Genomic DNA, 13,780 nt, shown 5'->3' with positions numbered 1-13,780 from the left:
ACTATGAAACATTTTTTTTATTAAGAAAGAACACCCTGCCCTTTTACGTGCCATTTGAATTGCTGTAAAAGAATTACGAAATAATCCAATACAGGTTGCATCATCATATGTTGTTTGTCAAACATGCATATAGCTAAATTAGATATACACTGTCTAAGCAAATACAACTAAAATATGAAGTCCAAACCACCAATGCATAGAAAATCCAATGGCTTTAGTTAGAGAAAATCCGATTACTTCATGATTTTTTTAAAATATGTGCTAAAATAATCCAAGCAAGCTAAATGATCTTCCGTGTATTTGCTTTAAACTATGTTACCATCTAATTGACTTTAGATGGTGCTTAGTGCACTTTTAGTATATCATTGATATATGTTCAAGCGTGTTGTTTTGGCCTTCTAAGCATTCCGGGTAACTCCGTTTATTTTCTTTGTGCACAGACCATTCAAAAGGTGAATCATCCCTATATATGAACATTAATCGTCTGCAAATATATTTTGTTGTATATATATATACTTAAATGATTAACTTTGGAGTCCATTTAGATTTTACGATATAACAAGACATGGAAATAGGAGTAACTAAGCTTGACCAAAAATGTGATCACAACTGCGATGAATCACAAGGCAATCTCCATAGGTACAATGATCACATCTCAACACGGTGACTAGGAGCTGCATAAAACCGTATGGCGGGAGAAAAGGAACAATGAATTTAGTTAGGTCTTACATTTTCATCAACAGGGCCCAAAGCATTCAACAAAAAAAGAAAAAAACCACCTTGCTTTTAATTTAATAAACATGTTTTCTAAACAAGCTAGGTCTAACTCCTTTTTAGATGATGATGAAGATTATATATAATTACTTATAAATATTAATTAAATACTATATAGTATATAGCATAGAGAAATTATCAAAGTGATGCAACAAAGAATATTTTCTGAGGAAATGCACTTCCAAAACATGGCGGAGGCTATCTGATAAATATGATCCGTTTTCAAATACAGCGCACGATACATGCCCGCGCGAATGCGCGGGCTACCTTCCTAGTTACAGAGAAGAGACAAACCAAATAACATGTCAGCTTCTTTATTTTCAGATTACATAGGGCAATATCCCATGTAAGGATATGATCACAACTGTATATACAAAAAGTGATTTGTTAGTTTAGAGAACCATCCTTGCAAAACTAACAACTACTAGATGATCACATCATCATAAATTCTAGCCATCGTCATCAGTATTGTCATGACATCATGGAGCTTACCAACTGCACAAGCTACATTACTTCTGGAAATTATACAATTTTCTCCCCAACGGTATTGTATACCCAACAATCTGGAGAATTTCTGCAAGAACCAGAATAGCATTTAGGATGAAATTACATTCAAATAAGGCGGTATATAAGCAGAAAAATGCAATACCACAGTGCAATATTATGAAATTAAACCACAAAATCATCTCCTCAGCTAATCAACTAGACTGAATATTTTCACACCAAAAGGGATTATCCTGGATTCCAATATTATTAGGGAAGAACAACTTCAAAGCATTTGCATACCCTAATCTTTGTCAAAACTTACAACACAGGAACTGAACCAAACCAGCACGCAGTGAATATTTATTTTTTAGAGGCAGTAGGGAGTAAGATTTCTTTTTTCCCGAATGCGCAAGTGTATCATTACATTACATTAATAGAAGATGAAATAAGGCACCCAAACACGCTAAAGAACAGCAAGAAGTACAGGAACTCGCGCCACCACAAAATAACACACATGACCAAATATAACTCAAAGTAAAAAAGAACATCGATAAAGCAAAAAAGAACACTACTGGGTTATGCCCAAGACTTGCAAACTTTTCAGGATACAGTAAAGCGTATGGATTTTGCACTCACCATTCAGCTCTGTCCGGTGCACCAGCCGATCGCAATGCATCTCTGATTCACCTTCAAGCAGCTCAGAGAGTCCCCTCCTCGTGGGCATGTCCATGATGTCATTGCAGCGCTTCATATTGCAATGGTTTTGCATCACCCTCACCATCTTCGCTATATTATTGTTCTGAAATCCTGCGCGATATTTAAGGAAGAGTAGTTCATTGCCGATCTTTATATTAGGCATGACAGTAAGTTATTGTATATACTGCAGTGTACGGAATAACCATTAGCTGAATCCTTTTTCAGAAGGTCTAGCAGAAATCTTGCCAGGCGTAGATTATTAAGGAGAAACGAAAGCATATAAGAACCTTGGTAGGCCAAAGAAAGCCTAATAAACAGAGCGCAAAGGCGGGTTACAGTGCTACGCTAATTTAGTAGGCCACAAGAACTTAATTACTGCAACGGAAACTTACCAACTCAGTGCAATAATCTCCAAAAGATCTCAGGAAGAAATTCGGTCTCTTTGTGATCCATGAAAGAAATTTTTGGAATTAATTCATCTCTTGACATCGCATCTATGGCTGAAGCTGGTAAGTGCAAAACTGCATCGGAGACAGAAAAAGCATCCTGATGAGAAACAATATTTAAACCTTTACTAGTTTCCAAGATGATGAAATCGGTATATATCATGGCGCATATCAATCTCGTAGGTCAAACACAATTCGATGAGTTATTCATGTCCCCTAAAAATGCATAAAACAGTAGGCATAAAGGAAGCAACGGTAGGACCAGTAAACATACTGAATCCTAAAAGCATCAGCTCAATGAACCTTAACAACTCTTGTTTGGCAAAAAATAAATGCATGCTATAGGTGGTAATTTGAGTCCATCAATTAAGCCATAGCAGTAGGCAGTGTGAAATTTTACTTAAAAACAACGCCGCCCACAAAAATTCAACAAGAGTAGAATTAGGAACACTATTTTTACATGTTAGAATTTCAATGGTTACTCTCATTGAGAAGAGGATGGCACTCGAGATGGGGCAATTTTCTGGTTTTCTTCATTCACTAAACACAAAAGCCATATCCTCCCAAAGAGGATTGGATACATATTTATAGCTGCTTGTAGCAGCCATGCAGCCATGCTAGTCTAAGAGGGTGCTGTCAGCATCCCAACAAACTGTCCTAGAGCAGAGCATCCCAACAAACTGTCCTAGAGCATCTCAACAAACTGCTGTCCTAACTGTCCTAGAGCATCCAAACTGAAAGTAGAGATGCTGTCCTAGAAAGCTGAAAAACAGGAAAAAAGGCACCACAAGACCAAGACCAACCAGCCAAGACTTATTCCTACATTCTCCCCCTAAGTCTTGTGCGCCGTCTTGTGGGAGAGTTGAGCCATCCCGATCCGGGAGCAAAGCTCAAGGAACTTGATCCTCCCAAGGGGTTTGGTGAGCAAATCCGCAAGCTGGTCCTTGGTGTTGATGTAGCTCGCCTTGATGCTCCCTTCCTCCAAGTAGCTTCGGATGAAATGGTACCTCACTCGGATGTGCTTGCTCCGTTCGTGAAAAACGGGGTTTTTTGCCAGGGCCAGAGCGGACTTGCTATCCACCCTGAGCTCCACCGCTCCAGTATCTCTGCCGAGGAGATCACTAAGCAGTCGAGCAAGCCAGAGCGCCTGGGTCGAAGCGGCGGATGCCGCCATGTACTCGGCCTCGCAGCTGGACAGGGCCACCACCTGCTGCTTGATTGACTGCCAGCTAACGAGGCACTCGCCGAGGAAGAAGAGAATCCCGCTCGTGCTCTTGCTGGTGTCGATGTCGCCGGCGTGGTCGCTGTCGCTGTACCCGACGAAGTGTGCCTTGCCAGGACACCTCGGGTAGTAGAGACCGTGGTCGAGAGTCCCCGCAACGTAGCGGATGATCCTCTTCACAGCCTGCTGGTGCTCCGTCGTCGGTCGCTGCATGAACCGACTGACGTAGCCGACGGAGAAGGCCAAGTCCGGCCGTGTGTGGGTGAGGTAGCGAAGGCTCCCCACAAGACGTCGGTACTGTGTAGCATCCACCTCCTCCGCTGTGCTGTCGCGGCTCAGCTTCAGTCTCTCCTCCATCGGAGTGAGAGCTGGGTTGCAATCGGTGAGCCCAGCCAGCTCAACGACGCGCTTGGCGTAGGCGGTCTGTCGAAGCGTGATCCCGGAGTTGTCCTGGTGCACTTCGATCCCCAGGTAGAAGGAGAGAGGCCCCAGATCACTCATCTGGAAGGTGGCCTTCATCTCCTCCTTGAACGCCGCGACCTCTGCATCCTTGGTGCCGGTGATCACTAAGTCGTCGACGTAGACACCCACCAGCAAGGCATTTCCTCCATTGCCCCGCCGGTAGATGGCCGCCTCGTGCGGGCTTTGCTCGAAGCCCATCCCCTTGAGCGTGGAATCCAACTTGGCATTCCACGCCCTCGGTGCCTGCCGCAAGCCGTAGAGGGCCTTGTGCAGGCGTAGCACCTTGCCCTCCTTGCCGGGGATCACAAATCCCGGCGGCTGGTGCACGTAGACCTCCTCCTTCAAGTCGCCGTTTAGAAACGCCGACTTGACGTCCATGTGATGGACGCCCCAGCCTTCCTGAGCAGCCAGCGCAAGAAGGAGTCGCACGGACTCCATCCGTGCCACGGGAGCGAAGGCATTGTCGTAGTCGATCCCCTCCTGCTGCACGAAACCGCGTGCCACCAAGCGAGCCTTGTGCTTGACGATGGCTCCGGCTTCATCCCTCTTCAGCTTGAACACCCACTTAAGGGTGATCGCGCGGTGACCACGAGGGAGGTCAGCAAGCTCCCAGGTGCGGTTCTCCTGAACCGCGTCCATCTCCGACTGCATCGCGGCACGCCATGCCGCGTGTTTCTCGGCCTCTGCAAAAGACCGAGGCTCACCGTCGTCGCACGCAAGGTGCAACTGCGCCTCCAGGTTGCGAGGCACCAGTCCCGGCACCGGCTGGTCGCCGAGAAGATCCTCCATCGTACGGTACCGTAGCTGCTCGCCGTCATGGTACGCGTCGATGCGCTCCCCGTCGTGGGAGAGCGGAGTAACGAACTCCACTGGGCTGCGCTCAACACGAGCTGGCGTCGGAGTAGACGTGCCCGGAGGAGTGGCTGTTGGTGCTGGAGCGTGTGGGGACACCGGCTGGGGTGGTGTCGACGACGAGCTCGTCGTAGTCGAAGTCGTGGCCCGAGGGTGTGTTGGTGTTGGAGTCGGTGGAGGCTCGGGGACTGGGGTAGACACGCTCGGTGAAGAAGAGCTGCCTACTCCCCCAGCTCCCTCGAAGTGGACGTACTCGATGGTGAAGTCGTCGTACGTCGGAGTCGAACCATCATCCACCGCCTTGTCCCATACCCACCCTCGCCCTTCGTCGAACACAACATCGCGCGTAATGCGCACACGCTGTGTCTCCGGGTCGAGGATGCGGTAGGCCTTCGAGCCCTCCGCGTAGCCGATGAACACCCCTGGGGTGCTCCTGTCGTCGAGCTTGCCGATGTGGCCAAGCTCCTTGGCGAACGCGAGGCAGCCGAAGACCCGCAGGTGGGAGACCGCCGGCTTGCGCCCATGCCAAGCCTCGTACGGTGTCCTGCCATCGAGGGCCTTGGTAGGCGAGCGGTTGAGGATGTAGGCGGCCGTCACCACCGCCTCCCCCCAGAAGATGGCCGGCATCCCCCTCTGCTTGAGGAGGGCCCGAGCCATCCCCACAACCGTCTGGTTGCGCCGCTCGACGACGCCGTTCTGCTGTGGGCTGTACGGCGCGGTGTAGTGGCGCTGAATGCCCTCATCAGCGCAGTACGACGCGAATTCAGCCGCCGTGAATTCGCCGCCGTTGTCGGTGCGCAGCACGCGCAGCTTGCGGCCGCACTCCGCCTCTGCTGCAGCCTGCGCATGCCTGATGGCGTCCGCAGCCTCTCCCTTGCTGCCGAGGACCATCACCCACATGTAGCGGGAGAGGTCGTCGACGAGCAGCAGGAAATAACGTCGTCCTCCTGGTGTGGCCGGTGTCACTGGGCCACACAAGTCCCCGTGCACGAGCCCGAGCCGCTCCTTGGCTCGGAAGCTCGTCTGCTGGGGAAAGGGGAGCCGCCGCTGCTTTGTCACCACGCAGACGTCGCAGAGCTGCTCCACGTGGTCAAGGCACGGCATGCCTCGCACCATCTCCTTGGCACTGAGCTGCTTCAGGGCCTCAAAGTGGAGGTGCCCGAAGCGCTCGTGCCACTGCCACGCCTCGTCGTCCCGACGAGCGGCGAGGCAAACTGGATGTGCGACTTGCGCGCTGAGGATGTAGAGTCGATTAGTGCCTCTGGTTACCTTGGCAAGAAGGCGACGACGGCGATCCCAAATCCTCATGAGTCCGTCCTCGACCAACACGCGTGAGCCGTTCTCATCCAGCTGTCCCACGCTGATGATAGAATTCCTCAACGCGGGGATGTAGTAGACTCCGGTGAGCAGCCTGTGCTCACCGGACTTGGCGGTGAAGGTGACGGAGCCAACACCCTTGATCTCCACGCCGGAGGCGTCCCCGAACTTGACGGTGCCTCGGACGCTGGAGTCGAACTCGGTGAAGAACTCCCGTCGGCCGGTCATGTGATGGGTGGCGCCGGTGTCGAGGTACCACCCATCAGCCTTGTCGTTGCTGGAGCCGTCGCAGAGGGAGACGAGTACCTTCGGCTCATCAAGGTGGAGGAAAGCCGCTGCGGCCGGTGCCGCTGGAGGTAGCTCGATGCTTGCGTGAGCTAGGAGCAGAGCCGGCTCTTCCTCCTCCACCCGTGCGACGTGGGCCTGGCCGCGTCGTGGCTGTCGACAGTCTTTGGCCCAATGGCCAAGCTTGCCACAGTTGCGGCAGGTGTCGTCTCGTGCCGGCTTGTGGTTGCCGGTGGCAACGCCCTGGGCGCCTCTGCGGGCGCCACCCTCGGCACGTCTTCGCGCCCACCGTAGCTGGACACCTCCCCGCGCCTTGCGCGGCTTACGGCCGCCTGTCGGGGAAGATGACTCCCCCTTCCTCCCGTCACCCTGAGAGGCCTCCCACTGCTCCCGAGTGAGATGGAGCTTCCCGCCGATGGTGATGGGCCCCGAGAGAGGCCGTGGCTCATCACCATCGACGACCTTGAGGCGACCTAACGCCTCCTCGATCGACATCGTGGAGAGGTCCAGCAGAGATTCAATCGAGCGAGCGATCTGCCTGTACTTCTCAGGGACGCAGCGGAAGAGCTTCTCGACAGCTCTCTCCTCGTCGTAGGTGTCGTCGCCGTACTGCACCATTTTTTGCAAGAGAGTGTTGAGACGGAGAGCAAAGTCATCAACATCCTCACCTGGCTTGAAGGCCAGGTTCTCCCACTCCTTGCGGAGTGCCTGCAGTGTGGACTTGCGGGCGCGGTCGCTGCCGATGCGTGCCGCAGCGATGGCGTCCCAGGCCTCCTTGGCAGTCCGTTTCTGGGAAAGCGAGAACTGCATCTCGGGCGGAACTGCAGCGATGAGGGCATCCAGTGCCCGCCGATCCTCGTCGTAGTCGACGTCACCGTACCGGACTGCCTCCCACATGTGCCGCACCTGGAGCCTCACCCTCATCACCGCGGCCCACTCGATGTAGTTGGTTTTGGTGAGGGTAGGCCACCCACCGCCGGGACCAAAATCCCTGACCACCGTCTGGACGCCGTGGTGACCATGGCGCCGGTCAGGGGAGAGGGAGCCGTGCCGCCTGCGAGGGCCGCGTGCGGGCTCCGGGCTGCCGCCGGCACGCCCGCGCCCGTCTGGGTTCCCGTCGGCGGGCGCGCGGTCCCTTGGGCCGCCGCCGCCGCCGTGGAGGTGGGCTGCTGCCCACCGCTCTGCTCGCTCCCGTGCCCTTCCTCTTGCCAGCTCCTCAAGCTCCCTGTCAGCGGTGATGTCGCCGGCGATGGAGCCGTTGATGCTGCTGCGCAAGGTCTCAACCTCTACCTCCGCCGCACGTGCCGCATCTTCCGCCGCCTCTGCTTCTGCCTCCGCCCTGGCTGCTGCCAACTCTGCTGCCGCCAGTCTGGCCGCCCTCGCTGCTGCTGCAGCGGTCTGAGCCGTTGCTCGCCTGCGCTCTTCTGCTGCGGCGAGCTCGGCGTCCTGCTGACGCCGAGTGCTCGAGGCGACCGAACGCCGAGACCGAACGTCGGACATGGCGCACCTCCGGGGGGCTGCTGCGTGGAGAGGGGGAAGGGAAAGGGGAAGGAGGAGCAGCCGGTGTTGCTGCTGCTGGTGGTGGCTGAGAGCTCAACCGAGCTTGGGAAGGGGTGGAACAAGAGATGTTTAGCCTACAGGAAAGTGTGGCTCTGATACCAGATGTTAGAATTTCAATGGTTACTCTCATTGAGAAGAGGATGGCACTCGAGATGGGGCAATTTTCTGGTTTTCTTCATTCACTAAACACAAAAGCCATATCCTCCCAAAGAGGATTGGATACATATTTATAGCTGCTTGTAGCAGCCATGCAGCCATGCTAGTCTAAGAGGGTGCTGTCAGCATCCCAACAAACTGTCCTAGAGCAGAGCATCCCAACAAACTGTCCTAGAGCATCTCAACAAACTGCTGTCCTAACTGTCCTAGAGCATCCAAACTGAAAGTAGAGATGCTGTCCTAGAAAGCTGAAAAACAGGAAAAAAGGCACCACAAGACCAAGACCAACCAGCCAAGACTTATTCCTACATTACATGCATAGGATGGTGTGTGCCATGAAGAGGAGCATCTGGTACCAAACAGAAATCCACATCCACATGAGGTACTATACCTTGCCAGAATCTTTCCATGGAGTCTTGCCAAAATCAGCGATGTCGGTGGGAGAGGTGCTGGGGCTTTGTTCCCAGTAGGAGAAGCCGATCTCCGTCTGCCGGCGAAGCATCGATATCAGAGGCTCCTCCAGTGAAGGGCAAGCAGTGATCTTTACCCTTCGAAGGGAGGGAAGCACGTTAGTCTGACCTGCTTGCAATCCACCGTTCCCAGCAGTCACTTCACAGCGCTCCTTGAGCCCAACTATGGTCTCTAACTTGCTGCACGATGATACGGTGATCCCTGCAAGGGCATGGAGATTTGACAGTGGAAGGCGCACAAGCTTGTGTGAGCCCCTGATGTCGATCGTACGAAGGAGAGGGAAGACACAATGTGGATGGTTTTCAGGTAGCCACCATTCCTCCCATGCAACCAGGTTCTGTACCACCAATGTCTCAAGACACTGAAATGGGGCCTCGCAATCGCCGTAGAACTCAGGCCCTATGCTTCTCAATTTCCACAGGCTCGTCAGCTTGAGCTGCTTCAGGTTTGGCAATTGTCCAAGTGGTGGTAGATGATCAGTGTAGTAGCACTTGCACAGCTCCAGTTCTTGTAAACTAAACAAGGACCGGTCTCCTAGCCATGAACAGAAGTTCAATCCTCTAAAACCACTTATTACGAGTTGTCGGATGTAGTTGTGAGGCTGCAGGGATTCCAGTACAACCTCATCATGGGGTACGCTTTTGTAGGAAGGCAGAGGATTCCACACTAGTTCTAAGCGAGTTAATTTTTTCTTGCTCAGGTTTGCACTCCTTGGTTCCCAAATTCTGTCATGTGTGATGTTCTGGAGATCCATGATGCAGAGCTGCCCTTGAAGAGTGTTAATGTCCTTGATTTCATCCAGCGTGGCAGCTCCGCTCCCTGAATTGGCCACTGCAAATGTTGATAGTGACTGAAGTTTGGTCAGCCGGTGGATTCCTGATGGTATTGTGACAGGGAACTCTCTCGGAAGAACAAGGTGACGCAGGTTGGACAGTGCCGACACATTTCTGGGAAGAGATATCGTGTCAAAAGGGTATGTGTTTCGTAGAGTCTGCAGCTTGTACATTTTGCAAATAGCCTCCGGAATTTCTCTCTGACAGATCCCAAGGTAGCGGAGATGATGAAGAACCCCCACCGATTTACCCAGCTTGATCTGATCACTTGATGATACATCCAGGATTCGTAGATACTTCAGGTGTGGTGAATGCAGCAGACAACCTTCAAGGTTATACCACCACTGGCTCTGAACAAGCACCTGAAAGAACGTCCTCAAGTTATTTCTAACACAGCTTCTGAGATAAGTTCTCCATTTACTCTGAAAAGACAGTGATCTTAGGGGAAAGTGTCCAGCAACCGGAAGAGTAAAAGGCACCAATTTATTGTCTGAGTAGAAGGGCGTTGTTCCAACAAGAACAGCTAAATATCGAAGATGATTATTGGCACTAGTATTGCAACCACCAACAGATGAACCACAACACTTTTTGACAAGGATCTCTTTACCCCCAATTGATTTAGCAAGGTCATGAATGAGGTCGTGCACTATGACAAACTTCTCCCGTGAACCAGCCAACTGCAAATTTTGAAGAAATGATCTCCGAACCAATTCATTTACATACAAGTGCCCAATTTCTTCCATCCTTTTCACACCGTCCTCCTGAATGAAACCCAAAGCACACCACATATGGACCAGCTCCTCTAAGTCAAATTTGTGACCTCTCGGAAAGGCAGCAAGAAATGTGAAGCATCGCTTCAGAATTGCAGGCAGACTGTAATAGCTCAATTTCAGAATTGGAAGGATGTGGTCCCATCCAGGGCCCAGCTCCCAGAGATCACTTGTCAGTACATAATTCCAGAACTCCAAGCTTGTGTCTAAAGATAACATTGCACCTAGAGTCTTCAGGACTAGTGGCACTCCATCACTCTTTTCTACTATTTTCCGCCCGATTGGTCCCAACTCTGTTTCTCTACAAGCATTGTCAGGGAATGACAATTTACAGAACAACGCCCAACTGTCATCTTTTTGCAACCCACCTAGATGAATTACCTTCTTCGCCTGCACAATTGTGGAGACATTCTCGTTGCGAGTAGTGATGATCATGTGGCTCCCTGTAGCAACAGCAGAAAATGGCCGTTTCATCGTCTCCCATTTGATGGTGTCCTCATTCCAAACATCGTCAAACACAAGCAATATCTTCTTACCCTTGACCTCCTCGTGCAATTGCCTCTGGAGTGGCTCTAGCTCAGTCAGATCACAGGGTTTAGCGGTGACCGACTCGATTGCTGCTTTGGTTAGTCTGACTTCATCGAATACTTCTGAAACCCAAACCCATGCTTGTATATCAAAGTGATTTTGAACCCTTGCGTCATTATAGACGAGCCTAGCTAGTGTTGTCTTCCCCATTCCACCCATGGCAACTATAGAAATAAGCCTTACAGCACCAGCTTTACAAGTTTCATATTCATGTTCCTTCAATCTTCTCTTCTTAAATGTAAGGCACCCATCAAGCAAAGAAGATATTATTAATTTTTTCTCATCCTCCCGGCCGTAGACCTCCAATGGATCAAGCAAAGAACTGGTGCACCTACTAATCCTAGATTCTTTCCTACACAATCCTTCCTGATCAATTAGCCCAAGATCTACACGATCACGACAGATCTCATCAAGAAATTTCCTAACCTTGCTTATCCTGTCTAGTATATTCTGTTGAAAAGAGGGATTGTTTGGTCGAAAGTCTGTATAGTCTGTTACCTTCTCTTCCTGGACGGTGGTGCTGCGGAGCAACTCATAGCTGTAATCTTCAAGTATCCCCTCAGCTTCCCATGTCACTTGCTTGAGCTCAGAGATCCAAAGCTTCATAGTCTCGTCAGCGATTTCCCTTTCATCTGCATCAACCAACACCGCGGTGATTCGGCGCACAGTTCTGTCCAGCTTGGCCACCTCCTCGTTGACATGATCAGTCAGAGATGGTAGTTCAGCTGATGACAGATATGATTGTTGAGGAAGCGCAGGTGATAATATTCTGGATTTCATCCCAAAAAAGTAGGAGAATAGTGAGGAAGCCATCATGAACTCAAAGAGAAATACTAAAACATAATCTTCAGATCAAGAAACTGATATAAGGAAAATGGCGTTTGGGTCAAGTCAATGCCTGGCCTTGCTCCAATCCAAAAGGAATGAGCTTTTACGGTGTTGCCCCTAAGCATGCGACTAAAATATATTTTTTGCAATATTCAACAAGCTCCTATGAGTCTGTAAAAAACTATTGCACGGTGGCAAAACTGCAGGAGTACAGGAATACAGGATAAGGCCATATAATGTTCCTGGAAATTGCAAATATAAAGCATCGGTGTTGTTTTAGATCGAATTTTATTTCCATGGTTGGAATTATCCCCTTTCAGCAGAAAAAAAAAGTGGCAGGAAGTGAGAAATGGGTGGTTACCTGCAGGCTGCAGAAAAACCAGAATTTGAAGTTGATTTGGGCCTGAAAAGTCATAAGGACCAACTAATACATGTTAGTGATGCTGACCAGTGACCACCAAGCGGCTACTAGGAAAGTCATAAGGAGCAGCTAGTACATACCGGTGATGCTGACTTCAAGTAAATTGTAAGGTTATTAAAATCAGCATCATCCTGAAACAGTTTAATCTATGTACGAGCACCTAGAACAATTTTATGCAGAAGCAGTGATGTTAATCACAAATAAATTTGCATGTACATGTTAGACCAGGTAAATGAATTCTCTACAGTTGCATTGGGCTTTTGTAGATAATATATAACATGCTTCTTGTGCCCTGTTACGTAGGTGGAATATACAAAGTTCCAGCAACAGTAAAAATTCAAGTAAGTAGTTAGCATTCCAGAAAAATCTTAACTGAACTGAAATTAAACAAGAGGTGTTAGTACTACGCTACAACTGCCCTGCAATATAGTTACCGTCCTCCGCTGATTCAACCAACTCACTCAAGAGTCAAGAATGATCCAGAGAATATATATAACAGGGAAACTGTTTTAACAACTTGAGTGGATGTCTACCCGTTTATTGCATATCATTTAAATAATTATGAAAAAAATTGAAAAAATATGAACAAGATAGATCAATATGTAATATATCACTCCACAAACATGCAAGTTAAAATTCAAATTCTACAACTTGTAGAAGTTGAATTTGAACTTGCATGTTTGTGGAGTGATATATTACATATTGATTTATCTTGTCAATTTTTTGTAACCATCTAGTTGGCATGTAATAAACGGATGGACGTCCACTCGAGCTATTAGAATCCATCTCCATATATAACATGGTTCTTGCGCGATATGGTGCCAGTCGAATATCAGCAACAGGAAAACTCAAGCAAGTAGTTCGAATTCATGAAAAATCTTGACTGAAAATTATTGTTACCGGTGGAATTTCATGGAAATTCTGGTACTGTCCCCGTGATGCTGCATTGCTGTTGCATTCCTTCCCTGCATTAATCCAAGTAACTCAATAGTCAAGAATAATCCAGATAGTAGTATATATTTCCCCAAACTTGACTAATCCTTTCTCGTTACGAAAACGAAGAAGGAGAACTGCGATTCCAGAATATGAAAAACAGATTAAAAAACAGTGCTTGGTGAGCACTGAGCTCAATCAACAAGGGCTTGATTAGCCGCAGCAGTTGAACTAGCCGTCAAAACAACCGAGCAGAAGAACCCCAAGTGGTTTAATCCACCGAACTCCCGTGGCGCACACCGACCACAGGAACCTGCCCGGCGGACCAAGTCAACGATTTGCGACAAGATGAACAAACTGCGGAAGTGTTTGGGGGGGGGGGGGTGCTCACCGGCGGAGGCGGCGCCGGCGCCGGCGCCGCCGACGAGGGTGGCGAGGTTGTGTCGGCCGGAGGGCGGCGGCCCATCCACTACAAGAGAACGGAATTTTGGTGACTGCCCCTCACTGTAACGAATGGCATAAGACTGTCACTAAGATTTTTCGTGAGAACGCGCCGTCACGAAACACCCGTCACACTTGGTTGGTCACGAAATCTAATGTTCTGTGACGGAAAGCTGTCACAAGTCACCATGTGACTGTCTAGCAGTCACCAAAAGGCAATCCCATCATTTTTCCTGTTT

General features: G+C 49.7%; 1 protein-coding gene and 1 long non-coding RNA gene across 2 annotated transcripts; both read right to left on the bottom strand.

Annotated features, from left to right (window-relative positions):
- Window positions 1-935: 935 nt before the first annotated feature.
- Window positions 936-11,836, bottom strand: LOC112936484 (putative disease resistance RPP13-like protein 1). Its single transcript, XM_026020546.2, has 4 exons — window positions 8,648-11,836; window positions 2,349-2,477; window positions 1,897-2,067; window positions 936-1,348 (listed from the first exon to the last, which is right to left on the bottom strand). The coding sequence occupies exons 1-2, from the start codon at window positions 11,732-11,734 to the stop codon at window positions 2,451-2,453; spliced, it is 3,114 nt and encodes a 1,037-aa protein (XP_025876331.2). The 5' UTR covers window positions 11,735-11,836; the 3' UTR covers window positions 936-1,348; window positions 1,897-2,067; window positions 2,349-2,450.
- A 271-nt stretch (window positions 11,837-12,107) lies between these two features.
- Window positions 12,108-13,206, bottom strand: LOC136351784 (uncharacterized). Its single transcript, XR_010734992.1, has 3 exons — window positions 13,068-13,206; window positions 12,248-12,327; window positions 12,108-12,149 (listed from the first exon to the last, which is right to left on the bottom strand). It is a non-coding gene; the product is annotated as an uncharacterized lncRNA (long non-coding RNA).
- Window positions 13,207-13,780: the final 574 nt, after the last annotated feature.

This window comes from Oryza sativa, chromosome 9, assembly GCF_034140825.1.
Source record: "Oryza sativa Japonica Group chromosome 9, ASM3414082v1".
Taxonomy (NCBI): domain Eukaryota; kingdom Viridiplantae; phylum Streptophyta; class Magnoliopsida; order Poales; family Poaceae; genus Oryza; species Oryza sativa.
Note: the sequence above shows the minus strand (reverse complement) of the source record. Positions and strands in the feature narration are given on the sequence as shown.

Bases quoted from the DNA above. Each gene is read 5' to 3' on its own strand.
- LOC112936484 (XM_026020546.2), bottom strand. From the start codon at position 11,734: ATGATGGCTTCCTCACTATTCTCCTACTTTTTTGGGATGAAATCCAGA. The intron at 2,478-8,647 runs GTATAGTACCTC...TCTCCGATGCAG, and splicing joins CATGGAAAGATTCTGGCAAG to TTTTGCACTTACCAGCTTCA.